The sequence below is a fragment of the Parus major genome, chromosome 5, assembly GCF_001522545.3.
Source record: "Parus major isolate Abel chromosome 5, Parus_major1.1, whole genome shotgun sequence".
NCBI classification, from domain to species: domain Eukaryota; kingdom Metazoa; phylum Chordata; class Aves; order Passeriformes; family Paridae; genus Parus; species Parus major.
The window spans coordinates 22,874,353-22,892,758 of record NC_031774.1 but is presented as its reverse complement, the minus strand read 5'-3'; the positions used below and the strand labels follow the sequence as shown (position 1 = coordinate 22,892,758).

The following is an 18,406-nucleotide window of genomic DNA, read 5'->3' as shown; positions in this document are numbered from 1 at the left end:
TTATCTTTCAAAGGTAAATTATAATTTATATTTTCAAAGATTTCATAATGAGAAACAGAATTAATTCCAGTTAAAAAAAAAACAAGTATAGAACTGAGGTTTGCTTTCGTCAGTAGAAGTCTTGATGAAAGACATAATTTATTGATTCATGTAGAGGGTGAAAGAAGTTGAGAGAACTGTATTCTCCAGAGACTGGAGATATTTTCATTATCTAAGAACTTTCTAAAAGTCTTTAATAAATACTTGTATTTATTAATACAATGTATTCCCATAGAAAAAGTGCATATCATTTTATCTATAGAGTAAATGGCAGCAACTGTTTTGGCAATAAGGGAAGGTGATGGCAGTAACAGAGTTGTTTCCTCTTGTTTGGAGCTGACCTGACTCATCACAGCAGCAGAGCTTTTGGCTTACCCCAAAAAAAAGATAGGGGCTGAAGTCACAAGCATTACTTCTTCATCAAGGAGACTTTTGCCAAGGGAAGTTAGCTGATGAAAAGACGCCTCAAAACATCACTGATTGTCTTGTTGTGCTTCTGAAAGCCAGGCTGACTTCTCAGCCTGCTGTTCTACAGCACCTGAAGTGGCACTAGGAGGGTAGAAAGAGTGTCTGAATCACCCATATTTCTGTCCTGCCAAGAGAATATAAAATCTGGGGAACCAAAAGCGCAGTTGAAAGAATTGAAAAGAGGTAGGTTCTGATGACAAAATAACAGAATCAAGAATCAGATTAGGTACCCTGATTGCAGAAGTATCTGCATATGTTACAAGCCCTTTCTCAGTCATGAATCAAAAGAAATATACATATTCCCATTTGTTTGACCAAACTGGCCAAGAAGTACAAAATTAATGCCTTTCCTTCAACTCTAACCTGTGTGATAAGATTAGTTGTTTTTTTCAGTCATTCTTTTTCTGGATGATATAACTCTCTGACTATGGTAGATGTGTTTTTATGACTTTCTACAGTATCAAACAATAGGCAGAAGATACTTGGTGCTATGGCCTAAGAGCAATAGTCAGAATCAAGAATCACTAACCAGTTTTAGGAAGGTAATTTAGAGTGTAGATAATTTAGACTCCCCTTTACCTGTGTCATAGAGTCAGAATGGCTCAGGTTGGAAGTGACCTCAGAGATCTTTCAGTTCCAACCCCCTGCCACAGGCAGGGACACCTTCCAGCAGACCAGATTGCTCAGAGCCCCATCCAGCCTGGCCTTGAGCACCACCAGGGATGGGGCATCCACAGCCTCTCTGAGCACTCTTGTTATTACTTTTGTTTTAGCTGCCATTTACTTATTTTGCTCTTGCAGAACTGCAGCCATCCTCTTGAGCAGAAGCAGCTGCTGGTATTAAGACATATTTGCTCCAATTTTTATGCCATTCTTTTTTGCTGTTGGCACCATTGCATACCCATTCTGCCAATTTAATTAATAAAACTTTAAGCAGAGCAAAGTCAGCATTTTTAATTCCAAAACATTAGGAGTTGAGCCAAGATACATATTCTAAAAATGTATTGATACACTGGAGGAAATTTGGGATAACAGTGTGAAAGTGTGGAGAAAGAGAAATAAAAACAGTTATCAAGAATGTTAAAAAGAGTAGTAATGAGAAGAAATAGAAAAGCTCTGTCTGAACATTAATGAAATTGGAATAGGCAAGATCTCAGAATATCTCTCATATAATCCCAGCAGAAGTTGTGGAAACTTTGGCAATGCATTCCTTTAAAATGACATTAGAAACTAGACTGGAAATTGTATAATAGAGAATAAGCCTCAGACTAACTAGACACTCTCTATAGAGTAAAGCATTAAATGTGAATTTTCCAAATTTACAGGACCTGTCTCTTATACACATCTTAACTAGACACTCTCTATAGAGTAAAGCATTAAATGTGAATTTTCCAAATTTACAGGACTGTGCTTTCTAAATTTTGGAACTGTAGAGGTATATTACAGCAATGATTTTATATTCCCTATCCTTATCTAATGAAAAAACCCATGTAGGAGTGCATCCATTCCAAGACTCATATTTCTTTCCTTGAGTACAATATAGCTATGCCTAAGAACACCAGAACTCTCAAATTCTATCTCCCTCAAAGTGATAGAAAGGAGATTGATAAGGATGATCAAAGGTATGGAATGGCATCTGTTTGAAAATACTCAAAATGAGGAGAGTAAAACTTGAGAAAGTTAGCTGACACGAGTGTGACTGAAGGCTATAAAATCATGAGTAACATGGAAAAGCTGAATGATTATTCATGGGTTTTTTTCTGATACAAAACTGTATGGATGTTAAATGAGATTGTCAGGAGACAGACTCAAATCAAAACAAAGAGGTACATGTACTTAAAATGGAATTCCTTATAAAAAGATGTTTGGATCCTCAAACAAGACTTGGATGAAAATACAGACTGGATAAAATTAGGCAAGTAAAAGATCAGAGCTCTAAAGAACTATGGACCACAAAGAATATCCCTCACCCTCTGAAGGTCTCTAGGACACAGATAATTTCAAGGTGGGAAAATGTAGTAGGGAAAGAAGGTCACATGCTAGCCCTGCTCTGACCTTTGTCTTACCACCTGCAAGCAATCATTGAAAGAGAAGGGATTTTCTGAAGTAGGTGGATCTTTGGGCTCCCTCAATCTGGCCGCTATTTGCATGATCTGCTCAATTCTGATGTTGTCAGGGTCTTACCTATGATTTGTATTGTAATCGAAACTTTATCAGACATGTTTTCTATCTGAAGAGTGACTTCATATGCTCCTGAGTGATGAAGCTCTGCCTTTCTGATGAAAAGGATTGTGTCCGTGCTGCTGTTCCGAATTCCCACATCTTTGGAATCTAGAGTTTGACCATCTTTCAGCCAAGTGATTTTGGGTCTTGGTTTACCCTAAAGAGAAAAAAACCACATTACCTTACAATTTATGTTTATTTCACACAAATATTTGCTACCATCTTTGTGGTTTAGTGGCACCATGCTCTGTGGATGCCATTTATTTAGAGACTGAAATGATATTGAGAACAAATCCAGAAACACTATACTTGTGCTGCTCTGGTTCTCTTTCCCAGGCATCAGTGAAGCCATCTGACTTGTTCTGATTGTTATTAGCAGAACCCTTACACACCTGAGGACTTTTTTAGCCCTCCTCTCCTTCTTCTCCCTTTCTTAAAACGCTTGATGCTCTGTCCCCAGGCATTTTTAAGATCTTTTGAAAAATTATTGTCATCTTGCAGTCTTGGGATGTGAAATTTACTGTATAATTCTTTCTGCACTGCAAAATTGTTTTGGTGTCTGTCAACCTAAGCAGTCAGTGTTGCTACATCCATGGAAGATGGCATTGTGGAATCAGTGAGATGTCAGTGGTGTGCATCACTCTCATCCAGCCATTTCCAGGAAAAATGGTAAGTACTATTTAGTTCTTCAAAAGTTATTGGAGCGCTACTTCCACAGTTCAACTCCAAACACAGAGTCCTAAGAAAACAGAAAATGGCCATAACATATTTATTAACTGTATTAATTGTTAATCCAACAGAAAATAACTCAGTGGGGTTTTTTAGGTTTCTGCCAGATTACCAAGGTGAAACAGTGCAGCACAGGCCTGGAGTAGTTCAAATGGGTGGGGAGGGAAAGCGGGACCTTGCGAGCCGGCAGTCAGCTCTGCTCAGGCTGCCCTGGAACTGAAGCCTAAGGCGCTGGAACTGGGACACTGCCTCCAGTAAACAGCAGAGAAAACAGATCTGGAAGGTTCCTCAATCCACTGGGTATCTGGAACATACTCTGAAAGACTGTATCTCTTCCCTTAGCCTACAGATGGTGGTTAACATACTCAGACTCGGTTTTGGTGCCTTAAGAAAGACAGACTAATAATGAATCTTTGTGCATTGATACACCTTTATTCCAGGTTTGTCTGGTATTTGCTCAGAAGCTCTGTGTACCATCATTTTTTTTTTAGTGGTATTAGGAAAAAACTTCACCTTTTATAAGAGTCAGGCCAAGTTCTGTCCAAAATTATACTTAAAATATGTCTAAAACACCTAGAAATTGCTATTCATTCATTGATGCTCTTTAACTCATCAAGTATTTTTTGGTTTATTTTACATCAGGGCTGATATACACATTGAATGAACAATGGTTTTGGATCTTAAATTTTCTCTTTCTGGTAAATTATTTTCTTGCAGCTTCCTGCCAGGGAGCATAGTTAAGAGCACCTCAGGCCTGCAGCTCAGAAATAATAGATAGAAGATAGTTTTGTCCTGTTCTAGTGTACCTGTACCCTGGTCTCATTTCATAGAACTCACAAAAACCTATCAGAGCAAGAAATGGCTTCCTCTCTTCAGCTGGAATGTATAGTAGAAATTCTGGAACAAGTTAAAGGGTTTGGGTTGTTTTGCATTTTATTTTCCATATCTGTGTCTTATTGGTGAACATGCTAAGAACTGACTCTGTTTTACTTCCCACATATGCATGTATTTTGGAATGATATGAACACCCTCCTTGAAAAATTTGGCTAGGGAATACTTTTGAAATAAAAATTATCTGCCTAGATAATATAGTTCTATGGGCATTTATTTAAATTTGTACTTTGTCAAGGCAAATACTTGGCAGTTTTTCAGGGTGATTACAAGATTGCTTCTGCTGGTGTTCTAGTGTGGTTGATCAGATATGTTCACTCACAGCTCCTCCTTTTTTGAGGTGCTGTGACTGCCAGTGAAAGATTGCAAGTGTTCAAAGTGTTGGTTTTCATATACTCTTATATTTATAGACTGTGAAAAGCATAAACAGACAGAAAGCATGTTCCTAATACATATGTCAGAGGATTGGATTTCTGCAATGTGTAATAGATAATCTGAGAGAGAACAGTGAGTGACAGAGTGGCTAAATAGCATCAGAGAAACTTCAGACAGTTCACAGCCAGGGAAGAATGAATTTAAATGCTCTTGGGTATTTATATTCACACATATATGATGGACAAAAAGACTGCTCAGTACTACTGTGAATTTTATCCACTAATAGCACATAATACCCCTCCAATCACATGCCATGTAGTTAATTTTGAAGCAAGAATATGTTTATTCTCTTTCTTTCACCAGAATGTTCCACCTGCTTAATGCACTCAACAGAAAAAAATGTAGGGACAATGTTTTACTTTCTTTTCAGGACGTTTTGATCCAAAGATTTAAATAGATCTGCCAGTAGCATTAAACCCAGGATACCTTGACAATGGATTTCACAGAATTTCACTGTAGTGACCACAGAGATCACTGGAAAGGTTGTGCAGAGACTGCAAATAGTAAAAGACACTGACTTCCACTTTCACTAGATACTGAATCTACTTAGAGTCTTCTTCTGCAGTAGAAATGGCCACTGACTTAAAAGTTCTCACAATGTAAAGGGAGAAGTTATTTTTTATTTGCTTCTTTTGAAAGCTCATCACTATTACATATTCTAAATAGCTATTGCAACAATTCTTAATACTGTGAAAACTGCAATTCAACACTATGACAAATTTAATTCACTCAAAAAAATATGTCTTGAATTTAAGTCTTTTGGCTTTGTTCTCAGAGTAAAAAGTGGTGTCGATGGATCGATTTTAGCATTTTCTGCTAGCCTTACCATTTAGGAGACAAGAGCTTATACCAGCACATTATCTGTCAGTCAGCTACTCACATAACTATTCAATCAGTTGGTTCAATTGGGCCAAATATGACAGAGCACTCAAAATCTCTAAGATTAACTTAGTACAGCTCTGTGAAAAATTGATGACGGGGGGAAATGCCAAAACCTCAGTTAGTGTCCCCACTGAGGATAAATCAGGGAAAGCTGGGTCTTTTAACTATTTTGTTTGGCAACAGCTGAATGATGAGGCAGGATTAAGTGAAGCTCTGGATTAGTTGCTGCATGCACTTAGCCTGGCCAGGGAACTGAGGACAGGTCAGTTAGGGGAGGAGGGCAAAGAACTGGCAAATCTCTGGGCATATGGCAGTGAGGCTGCTCTCAGCAGAGGAGGGGGCTGGATGTGCTGGCAAAGTGGTGATATGGGGGTGTTGGGGTTTATTATCAATAATTTGATTATCAATTACCAATTCATAATTGATACTATGTATTTTGTAATAGTTACGAAATTATCAGTCTCTTTCCAGCACTAATTCAAAGTATGATTCCATACTAGCCTCCATGAAGAAGATTAACTCTGCCAAGTCAAAATCAGCACAAGGGAACATAAGACACAAATCTCTAAAGTGCTAAACTTTATTCCCCTGTTTATGGGACAGCTTGTCAAATTTGTGCATTTTTTCTTCAACTTGGACATCAAAGCAGGAAAAGTATCTGTTTATTTTAGTGATTTTTTTAATAATTACATAACTCAGAAATAGCAGATGTACAAATCTTGAATTTTGTGTGTGGCTAGACATCAGTAAAAAGTCATTTTGACAATTTTGGAGATAAAAAATGTGAAAGAAGAAAAATAGCCTTATGATTATACTGAAATAATTCACGCATGCAATTCAAGAAAGTTATCTATTCATGGGCCTGCAGTTGTGTACTAATCAGATATATCTTTGTGAAAACACTTTATGTGATCCAGTAACCATAGGGCAAAAAGACCTGTACCTTTCAGTTTACGTATTTTTTTTTCCCTGCTGGTGCTGCTCAAAAAGAAAGAATACAGGTGTTGTGTGCATATTTATCTCCCTTGTGGAAAAAAATATTTTGCATATCTTCAGCATCTTTTATATGAGAATTCCAAAGCTCTTTATTAATAATAGAATTACCTTTCTATAAATGTCAATCCTGGACTGTAGAGAAATTTCAGTGTCTTGAAATTTACCTGAGGAGTTGATTAAGTTATATATCTGTTATTACTGAGGCTATCTGTGTCTGAGCTAGAGTCTGTAATTTACAATTTCTTTTGCTATTTCTCCCTTAAAAAACCATTTCCTTACACACTAATTCTTGCACTTTATTGATATTATAGTCTTGCATCTGAAAAAAGGCAAGTGGGGTTTTAGGAATGGTCAGATAGTTGTCTGTACAGCTCTAGAAAATGCCAAGATGACTGGTCAGGTCAGTCTTTGTGTATATTTTAGCAACTTTGGGCATGCCTCAATGAAGTTGAGTTACCTACTCATGCACCCTTGTAATCCTCACCATGCTCTTTTTTTATGCCCCCAGCTCATGCACAGTGCTGCCCAAGCGGGTCGTTGTACACACACTCAGGGTCTGCATACCAGGGCCAACTGTTCATGTGCAAACTCTGATTTTTGCAGACAACCTTTCAGAAATTAACACACATCCTTTTGCCAAAGAAGTTGCCCAGTGACATCATAGACCTTGGTTCCAGAGGAATAATTAGATTCTTTGACTTTTGTCTACTTCTCTCTTTGGTGCCTCCTGTGCTCAGGAAGCAAGAATGGGCTTGCACTTACACTACTTTTTTCTTCTTCCACAAAAGGTGGGATTAAGGAAGAAACTCTGGCTGTAAAAAAAAATATGACTGAAAAAAAAGAGCGATTCGCTCCCCTTCTCAAATGCTTGAGTGGGGTTAATGAATCATCAGCCATACTTACTTAATTCTGCTGAAGTGAAGCAGTGGGAACTTGCATTAGGGAAACTACTTTATGTAAGTAATCATAAATAACCATGACAAAATAGAAGCTGATACATACCTGAAAAGGGATCACAATATTGATTGTTTCACCCACTTTCTTCACCAGAGTCTGTCTGAGGTGGCGGGGCAGCCAGAATTTGGGACGCTCTGCAGTTAAACATTAGTACACTAAATACAAAACTTTTGATAATATGCAACATTATTTATAGCAAAAATAAGGCAATAGATAATTGGAAGTATAAGAAAATTGTGGAAACACTGTTTATGCTTTTAGGGAGTAGTAGCTCAGTCTCTCAGTAGTTTCAAATGTATTTATCTACTGGATAAAAAGTTAATATGAAGTCTCAGTTACATATTTACATCTGAGCATGTTTTCAGTGACAGCAGCATTTATGAAAATGTGTTGCATCTGAAATGCCAAATTTGGATGATTTCTGTTGGATGTGAGTCTTCTATATTGCCTTTTTTCTTTGGAGAAATTGTTCAGTTCAGTAGAAAGGGTGGGACTAGGGATGTGTTGGAGTAAGAGTGATTATAGATTATGATTATCTATTGCTATATTGATACTGCAGCACCTTGTGAACAGCCACTTGGAGGTATTTATGAACATACTCAGAAAGCACAGCAACTGACAGATTCCTTTATCTTGCTTCAGTTACTGCTTTTTCTTTGAGATTGATGCAGTAGAATCTCTTTGTAGCATCTTACTTTTCATTAACAAAAAAAGGACCTTACTACGTGTGTTTTCATCTAGTCTCTGCTTTCCTCTACCTCTCTGGAAAGCTTTCTAGGCTCTCCTTTTATCCTTATTCTTTTCCCTGTCATTTACAGAAGGAATTTCTTAACATACAATTGGAGTATCTGTCCTCATGACCATTTGGTATTGTGATGCATTAAAACTTCGTTTTATTTACATTGGCTCGATTTACTGCCAGTGAGACTCTGGCAGACACTTCGTGTGAGCCAAGGTTGAGGAATCCACTATTAGCAACTCTTGATGTCTTTTGGACTCCAGTCAAATGAATTTTAATCTACTCTGTTGGGTGATACACAGGGTGGTAATTAATAATCTGTGACAATGAAGTAAATAGATCTCTTGCCATAGACAACAGAGTCATTTTACAGTAATATAGCAGCTTTTCAAGCAGAGAGGTAAATATTAAATAAATGTTTCTTAAATGCTGGCAGTGCTGTTGCAAGAGGTGAAATGTCCATATTTTGAAAGTAAGAAGTAGAATTTTATTTTAGAGCTATGCTTTACAAATATAAGACCTGGGTGCTGTAGAGATGTTCCCAGAGTGAGAAGATTCTGGGCACCTAATCAAAGTGGAAGAGCAGATTTGTGTTATTCTCAGATAAAGGCAGGATTTTGGCCAAAGGAAATGAATGGATACTCACGCAGGATCTCTTGAACAGTGACGGGCTCTTTTATTGTTGCTGCTCCGCTCTCGCCAGCCAGGTTCACTGCCTTGATACGGAAATAAAGTTTGTCCCCCGTGACCAGATCTTTAATCAGTGCAGAGGTGCGCTCAGTTAGGCCAGGAAGAGCAGGAATCCATTCTGTAGCTACAAGCACAGTATTTGCATATTGCAATAGTACATTATTTTTCCAAACTGATGCCTTCTTTACAATTGAAAGTAAATTTCTATTAGGGTAAAATGAATTCAAGTTACAACACGACACTTACAAGGGAATAAAATAAGTTGGAAGAAGAACTCTGGATCAAGGTGATGTGTTTACACATGGAGTTAAGCAATCTCTACACTTTGTTACACAAAATAGCTAAGGATAAGAGAATCATCTTTGAGTAGTTCCTTTGGCATTTTGTTTTATAGATCTTAGAGCTGTGGGACTTCCTGACTTTTATTTTTACTACATGGGAAGGGAGAGAATTTTGGAAGTAGCTTTAGCATGAAAAGGAAGCCTTCATTTTATTTTTTTTCTTGGTGTAAATATACCTTCTGTTGCTGTCCAAACAGATCAATGAGAGCCACATATAATATAGTAATAGAGCACATGACTGTTGGAATTTATTGTTTAATTCTCAGTTGACACAGTAGAACAAAATTCTTAGTGCTTCCTTATTATAAAGCACAGAAATATGACTGATAAAATCATTCTGCTATGACAATGACATAGAGATTCTGGTAATTCTGTAGTGATTTCTCATTAAAGACTTTACATTATTTTTGCATAAATTATGCCCTGTAAACCCCCTTGTTTAGATTATTTGGCAATTGAGCCTAGTGTCAGGGAAAATGTCAGTATTAAAGTGACTGTAAATTTGTTGTTTGACTTTTATAAGTACTACATTTTAGCATCACAGAACATGGAATTTTGTAGATATGGTGCTGTTACACTCTTTATTACTGGTACAAGTATTAAATGAGGTAAGGTAATGGTTACTTAAAGTTTGACTGATGTCATCACAAGCAAGTTATTTTTTTTGTTTTAAGGATATGTAATTCATGAATAGTACAGAAGTATAGTAGTGACTAGAGAACAGCAATAATATTTTTGTATTATGTTTATTTAAGCTTCTGATGATTGTGAAGATGACACTATGGATGTGACTTCCATGGTTTTACAGTCACATTGTAGTGAGTATGGTGATGGTTGGCAAGGATGATAGCCATAGATTAGAGTTTAAATTTGATCATGCTGGACACGCTTAGGTTGTTGGTAGTGTATTGAGGTGAACTTATTGCAACTGGAGTGTTTTTTAAATGCTCTGTTGCTGCTGCCTAGTGCTCATGCTTACTTACATCCATCTTTGCAGTATTCCACCATGTAACCATCTAATCCCCCAGCTCCAATCCGCTCAGGGGGTCTCCACTTCAAGGAAACAGTGCTGTCAGAAACATCTTCCACTGTGAAGTGGGTTGGTTCACTTGGAGGAGCTGTAAGGAGACACAGACAAGTAGATACTGATAAATAGCAATACAACTATGAGAATTCAGAGACTGTACAAGGAGTGATTAACTGCTGATTTATGTACCACTGTCTATATTAATAAAATAAATCTACCTGAAGCTCAGTTGTAAAGTGTAACACCTATTACATAATTTAATAAAAGAATGGCATAAGATTCCTATAATAGGAAGGGGAACAAGAGGTTAAGATAAAAGACTTGTAGAAGGGAATCAAATTGTCATCATAAGTCTGCAGAGAAGTCTAGAAATGAAAATATGTACCTTTTGTATTCTGTACTTACACCCTGATTGTAACTGGACAAAATTTGCATAGTTAGAGGACCAAATTGACAGCGGCTAAATTTCACTTCACTCACACAGTGAAGAAAATGACCAAAAGCTATGACTAAATGGTTACAGAAACCCTGCTTCTGATTTGTGCATTTGTAACAGAGACATACTTGAGAAAAATATTTTGGGGATGAAAAATTTTGATTTAGATACAGCTTTTTCATATCTCTTCAGAACAGGTGTGTTATGGCTTTATATAAAACCCAGTTCAGAAAGACCACTAGCTAAATTCAGTCTTCTGCAGCATGACTATTATCTACTAACTTAAAAATAGTCAAGAAAAATCCTTACTAGAGGATCCAAAATACACATAAATGTCACTGTGAAATAATTGATACCAAAAAACAAGCAGAAAACAACTTTCTCAAAATAATATTTAAGGTGCAGGACCATAACATTTAGTGTACATACCATAAGAGCAATTGTGTCAATGAAAAATATGTCTGGCATAATCTGTGTATATGTGTATTATAAATTGAACATCTTCTGAATATACATAATAGATTTTACGAGGTAAGTTAAATACAGGTTCACAAATTGTGAAATGAATTGAAATCAGTCTTAGTTCCCAAAGTTATTGTAAAAGAAAAAAAAAAAATCATCTAATTTCATTTCTGTAACTCAAAAAGTTTTGTATTCACATGGTAGCACGGACAGCACACGGGAGGCAAATGCAATTGGGAGCATACACAACCACACAGTACACGATCAAAACCCCAAACCTCTTCTCTGAAGAAGTAAGTGTGAACTTTATCCTTAATCAAGTAAAACTCTGCCTATCCCATGAAAACTTTGGACCTTTTTTTTCAGTAGCTCCACTGGATGGTTCTTGTTTGACCTCTTTTGTTGCAGACCAGCTGTTGTGTGTCTGAAATCCAGAATTAAGAGACCCTTCTTGCAGTTCAGCCTTCCCTTCTGACTCCTTCACTGCATCATCTGCTTTTACATTATCTCCGTCAGCAGGCTGCTCCCCTTCGCTGTTATTTGTAGATTTAGAAACTCTAGTCATTTTAATCTCCAGCTATTTGTATTTTTGTGGGTCTTCTCTCTAAAAGTCTTAGCAGGCAGGCTTCCTGAGGACTCCTTTAGTTTGCTCCTTGCTCAGGAAACTGCAGGAGACACTGCGCTGCTGTGTTGGGAAGGATTATTTATAGAAAATCATTCCTCAAATATTTTCTTAATCATCTATCCTTTTGGCTGTGGAGAGGGCCGGGATTAAGGGAGCACTGGACGGGATACTGTGATATTTGCACCCATAAGGGAATGGGAGAAGCTGAGAGGGACAGGGAAATCTCTGTCAATTAGTTCTCCTCCTTTCCAGATCCAGCTTGACTCTCACACTTCTAATTATAACAACTAAAAATTCATCAGCAATTTCATGAAACTGGAACCTCTGTGCTCTTGAGGAAGAGGAATGAGAGACAGAGAAGAGGAACATTACAAAGGAAAAGGTTGATTAAATATAGAATATAGAGAAGGTTGATAGTCTCTTTCCTGACACATTCTTTTCAGCTGTAAGAGCGCTTGAAGAGAAGAGGTCAAAATTATCCTGTCTTGGTTTTATCCTAGAAATACCATGGAGTTTCAAAACTCACCAATTGGCATGAAGGGTTGTGAGGCAGGGCTTGGCCGGGACATGCCAATAGAATTTACAGCATAAATCCGCATCTCATAAACGACTCCTTCAATCATCCTCTTGGCTTCATAGGTTAGCTCTTTCAAAAGGTCAAAGTTCAGTCTCATCCATCGATAGCTCTTCTTCTTCTTTCTCTCTAAAATGTAGCCTGGAAAGGACAGCTGTTATGATGTAAAAGAACTGGAAATTGTTATCTCACAGACAGGAAAAAAATAAAATCCTTTTAAACGAAAGAGAAATTTCCTTGAAACGTCTGAGATGTGGTATAGAGTTAAAAAATTAATTTCCTTCTTCTATTCTGCTTCAATTCACTAATCTTGACTAACATCCTAAATCCCCCACAAAGAATTAATTGGATGAACAGTTTGACAATTCCTTTTTTAAAAATTAATATTTTATCAAAAAACTGACACTAGATCTCTGTGCTCTTTGCAAAGCTGTGGAAACACAGAATGCTTCCCAGACAATGCAGATCTCAGCTTCTTCATCCCTACAGTGAGTGAGATATGGCCATTCACCATTTTTCTTGTTCTGATTTCCTTGGGAAGAAAAGTGAGCCTGTATGATAGCAGAGAACAAAGAGAGCTGAGAGCACTGCAGAGCAAATCTGTAGTACAATTTAAGGTGTCATCTGTGTGCCTGGAATCCATGTCTTAGCACTTCTCCACTTCTCCAGAACACCCATAGCCTTTCCAACACTACCATGCTGTTTTCCAGAATGACTAAGTGAGGCTGAATTATCAGTATAAAAGATAAACTTCTCATTTCCCAAATCTGAGAATGGAATCTGTGATTCCTGATGCTTAATACGGAGGATGGTTGTATATCACATTGGAAATATACATGGCAGATATTTTCCAGTTGACTTGATACAAAGGACTACTGAACTGTTTATTTCCATTTAGCTATATTAAATTTCTGCTGCTTCTCTGTGTTGCAGATAGCGTGACTGGATGTGATCCATGTAGGCTTCTTCTAAACAAACTTTGCTATGAAAGCTATTAATTTTTTAATGAATAATCAGAGAATACACTGAATAGTCGTGTACACGTGCCATGTAATTGAATGTATTTTATAGGTGTGTTCCTACCCACAGGCTGCAGATGTCTGTAACAGGGGTCAGCTATAATAGCGTAAGTCCATAGCAATGACTTACAATTGAGCCATGCAGAGGAGTGATTCAGTCCTGCTGCTCACCAAGGTCATGGCTATCAAATTTGCAAGTCCCTTTGATATACCTGGGAAGTATGTTTCACACTTAAGGTGTCTCCAGGGATGAGACACATGATGACGGGCACATTTGATTTGCTGGCATGCTGTAGGCACAGACACCATGCAACCTTTCCTGTCACTGCTGAAAGGCAAAAACAGCATGAGAGTCTGCAGAATGCTCTGGGAAAAGAACAGTGGAAGTATCTTTAAGCTGACAGGTTGTATCATCACTTTAAATGCATAACAATGTGCTCCTGGCATGCTTGTTTTCAGTAGCTTTCAGAGTTAAGTGCTGTAAGCAAAGAACCTATGGTTCCTTTGGTATGTTCCTGTTTGTTTCTCTCTTCAGCAGGGTCTATGAGACTGAGAGAAGTTTCATCAACTCGGTGGCTGGGGCTTTTTGCTGTTATAAATAAGCAGTGTTAAACACATAAATGTCAAAATGAAGACATTTTAAATAAAAAAAACCAAAAAAACAGGCAGAAAGGAGGTAAAATGAAGATACTAGTAGTATTGGTGACATTTGGTAAAACAGATTATTTCCCTAAATGCATCAAATGTGTGAGAGTTAAAGGCTCTGTTTTAGTAATACAAAAAGCACACAAAACCCCAGGAAAGGTGAAGATGGGGTGTGAATTTCTTTTTTTCTATCTGTTGGATATAGCTAATAAAGACAGTATCTGACTGCCTACAATGCCATCTGTGACAATATGAAGACAGATAAGAACGAATATGCCTTTTCCCCCTGACTTTTAAACTTGCTTTTAAAGCTCTGTTTGAATGGGTAGGGCTGCATTCGGCTTTTCCTCTCCCCCTGCTGCAGGGGTTTTATTGGAGCTCTACCAGCAGTGCAGCCCTGTGCCAACTGGAGAAACCTCCTCAGGTAGTGAGTGCAAAGGGTCCTTCTTGGAACATCAACAAAATCCTTCCTTTGACAGTGAAAACAAAGCAAAAAACTTCTCAAAATACGTACCCTGAAAACCCTACAAAACAATGACACAACTACCAGTAAATATCTTCGCACATAATATTTTAAACTGCTGACTTCTTGCTTGCTTCTTGTCAGAACAAATGAAACCACAAAGCACTGGCCCAGCAATACCTTGTTCATTCCTGCATGGGTAACTGCTTTGATTTAAATGAGATAGATCATGTGGAAATTAATGAAGTCCAAACATCCAAAAATAAATACAAACTCCTCTCTTCCAGATACTATTCAGGGGATTGAGAGTATTTTAGACATTTCTAGCTCTGGCATTCCCATGGGAGTCCATATAGCTTACATTAAAAAAAAGTGTTGTTTTTTTTTTTTATTTCAGAGAAACTCAGGCTTCAGAGATCTTTATTAAACAAATTGCTAGATATGGACCCCAGACAATTTTTTTCTCCTAAAATTGATCAAGATCCTGCATTATTTTCTTTTTCTTCTGAGGATCACAGATATTCTTATCTAAAACTCACCATGCTCTGTGCAGAATTTAAAACGGTGTCAGTGATAATCTTGATAGTCTCATTTGCCTGCTCATTTCCTGCATCACATGATAACTTTGCACTATAGTTTTTAGGACAGATTTTAAGGTCACTAAAATGATTGAAACTGTTTTATGAACCATTGTTTTATATGAAGTAGAGTTATGAAGTAGTTTTCCACTATAAAACACGTATTGCAAGAGTGCCTGAGATTGCAGAAGTCTGGAGTTGATGACTGAGGTGGCCACAGATCTGCTTTGATATTCCTAGGTGAGCACAAAGGCCTGTATACTGACTTAAATTTTCAGTCTTCAGTGAGAATAGTCAGCTTTAGCTATTTTTCATATCACCTTTTTGTGCTTTGGGAACTTGTTTGCTGAATTCTTCTCTGACTCAAATCGCACAGGCAGAGGGCACTCTCTCCTCAAAATTGGAGGGCCAGAACCCAGGCAGGTGTGAAGATTCAGTGCATCAGAGCAGCTCCCATGTGAGGGTCAGCCTTCCTTATGCCTAAACAGAGAATCCTTCTGCACCATTTCAAAGGAGCAGCAAGAAATATATGCAAAGTGTCAGGGAACCTCATGTTTTTAGACTCTTACCAAGTACTGGTTGCCCACCATCGTATTTAGGGGGTTGCCACTGCACAGTACAGCAATCTTCTCCAATGTTGCTGATTGTGGGAGCTTCTGGAGGGTCGGGAACATCTGAAGAATGTGTGAGAGTGAACGAGAGTTGTTATTGTTTACATTTCTTTATGCAAGTAAATTAAACATTTTTAACACTTTTTTTTTGTGTGTGTGGTATTGATGTAGTGGAGTCCCCCAGGAATCAGTGTTGGGCCCAGTTCTGTTTAATATCTTTATTGATTATCTGGATGAGGGTATTGAATCTATCATTAACAAATTCATGGATGATACCAAGTTGGGTCAGAGTGTTGATTTGCCTTCTTCCTGCGGAAGAACCAGGACAGGCTGGATCATGGGCCAAGGCCGATGGCATAAGGTTCATCAACACCAAGTGCTGCGTGCTGCACTTTGACCACAAGAACCTCCTCCAGCACTACAGGCTGCAGGAAGAGTGGCTGGAAGTTGGTCCAGTGGAAAAGAACCTGGAGGTGCTGGTTAACAGCAGCTGAACATGATCCAGCAGTGTCCAGGTGGCCAAGAAGGCCAATGGCATCCTGGCCTGTATCAGCAATAGTGTGGCCAGCAGGACCAGGGCAGTGATTGTCTCCCTGTACTCAGCACTGGTGAGGCCACAGCCCAAGAGCTGTGTCCAGTTTTGGGCCCCTCATTACAAGAAGGACACTGAGGGGCTGGAGCATGTCCAGAGAAGGGCAATGAGCCTGGTGAAGGGTCTGGAGCACAGGTCCTTTGAGGAGTGGCTGAAGGAGCTGGGGTTGTTTAGTCTGGAGAAGAGAAGACTTAGGGGAAACCTTATTGCTCTCTACAACTCCCTGAAAGGATGGTGCAGTCAGGTGGGTTTTGGCCTCTTCTCCCAGGCAACCAGCAACAGGATGAGAGGACACAGGCTTAAGCTACACCAGAGGAGGTTTAGGTTAGACATTAGGAAGAAATTCTTCACAGAAAGGGTGATTAGATTTTGGAATGGGCTTCCCATGGAGTCACCATTCCTGGAGGTGTTAATGTAAAGACTAGATGTGGCAGTCAGTGCCTGATCTAGTTGACATGGTGGGGTTGAACTTGATGAGATCAGAAATCTTTTCCAACCAAATTTATTATGTGATTCTGTGATACAGCTCTGTCAGATAGCAACAATAGGTACAACCAGAATGGGTTAACTTAATCTAAAGGGAATCCTGCTCTTTGATACTTCTTTGCTGGTTGGTTTCCTTTAAATATCATTGGTTATTCAGCTCCCTTTTTCTTCCCAGACATAATACAAGTTTTGCAAAAATGTAAGGTAATTCTGTTCTGCAAGATGAGGCTTGCTCCAGGGTTCCCTATTTTCTCTAGAATAAATTTTATAAAATAAGACTGCATATCTCACATATTATGTCACTTTGGAGATATTCATAGTAAATATCCTGATTTAATTTTTATAAAGGATTGGAAAAAACTTAGTATTTACCAAGCAAATCTAAATTTTAATACTGTAGGTAAAAGTAATTTTCTTTTATAATTTTTGACTTGCTTGTCCTTTTGTTATGTGTGCCAGGGTATCAGCAAGTTAAATATTATGAAAAATTTATAAAACTTACTGACTCAAAATCATATCCCTCCCTGGTCTTTTATGACTCATTGAATAGTCTGTCAATCTATTCATCTTCTATCAGATAAGTTATGTTTCTTTATTCATGAACAATTTACTGCTTATAGAATGAAGTCATCTCTGCTTAAAAACAACCCATAACAAAATGACTAGAAACTTTTCTTATCTCTGACAAGCATGAAGCATGTACTTCAGAATGGAATGTCATCCATAAAATGATAGAATCACCTGAAACAGGAAACACATGGATTACTACTGAGAGTTGTTCTATTAACTTTTCACTTCTGAAAAAGTACTTCTGCCAAATTTACAATTGATAATGTTCCTCTCTTTATGATCCTTTCCCATTTTTATAAACCTAAAGCCAGAACCTCTATCAGAGAGACTTTTAGACTTTTAGATGGGTGAGTTTCAGCAGACTCAAGGTTCTTTCATGCTCTAGTTGTTTCTTTTCTTCACTTACCAATGACTTTGACTGTGATGTCAGCCTTATCTTCTCCAACTGGATTCTTAAGTATAACTCTGTAAACTCCCTCATCCTCTTTTTCTGCCCCTTCAATGATGAAGACACAATGGTCTTCATGCATCTCCACACGGACTCTGCCTTCAGATTCGAACAGGAGCTGTGGACAGTGAAAGTGACAGATAAAATCATTCCAAGTGGTGCTAGGGACAGCCTGATGAGTCTGTGTGTAAGCTGGTGAAAATCTAAAAATCATTGAATATTACAGTAATTATTGAAAATATGTAAAATTTTTCAAATTCTGTTTGTATGTAGAAGAGAGAAAATATAGACAGTCTTGCTCACATAAATAACACTTGGGAAAGTTGGTTCTGGAAGTCTGAAGGTTGTTGAGATTCACCACTAGTTACACAAACCCAGTTATGTTTCAAAGAACTTACTAAGTACTTCCAGAAATTCCTACTTGGTACAGTTGCTAGCATCACTGTGAAAAGTTTCTTGGATAACAGTTGATTACTGTAT

The 18,406-nt window shown here is 37.9% G+C and overlaps 1 protein-coding gene across 4 annotated transcripts in view; it reads right to left on the bottom strand.

The window, feature by feature from the left end:
* The window catches only part of MYBPC3 (myosin binding protein C3), a 62,627-nt gene that overhangs the window by 9,157 nt on the left and 35,064 nt on the right, over window positions 1-18,406 (bottom strand). For all 4 annotated transcript variants that reach the window (XM_019006951.1, XM_019006952.1, XM_015630614.2 and 1 more), the window contains 7 exons: window positions 17,885-18,044; window positions 15,789-15,893; window positions 12,467-12,655; window positions 10,374-10,508; window positions 9,006-9,173; window positions 7,666-7,754; window positions 2,692-2,887 (listed from right to left, as the gene is read on the bottom strand). In XM_019006951.1, the coding sequence (XP_018862496.1) occupies window positions 2,692-2,887; window positions 7,666-7,754; window positions 9,006-9,173; window positions 10,374-10,508; window positions 12,467-12,655; window positions 15,789-15,893; window positions 17,885-18,044 (1,042 nt within the window). The remainder of the gene's footprint in view (window positions 1-2,691; window positions 2,888-7,665; window positions 7,755-9,005; window positions 9,174-10,373; window positions 10,509-12,466; window positions 12,656-15,788; window positions 15,894-17,884; window positions 18,045-18,406) is intronic.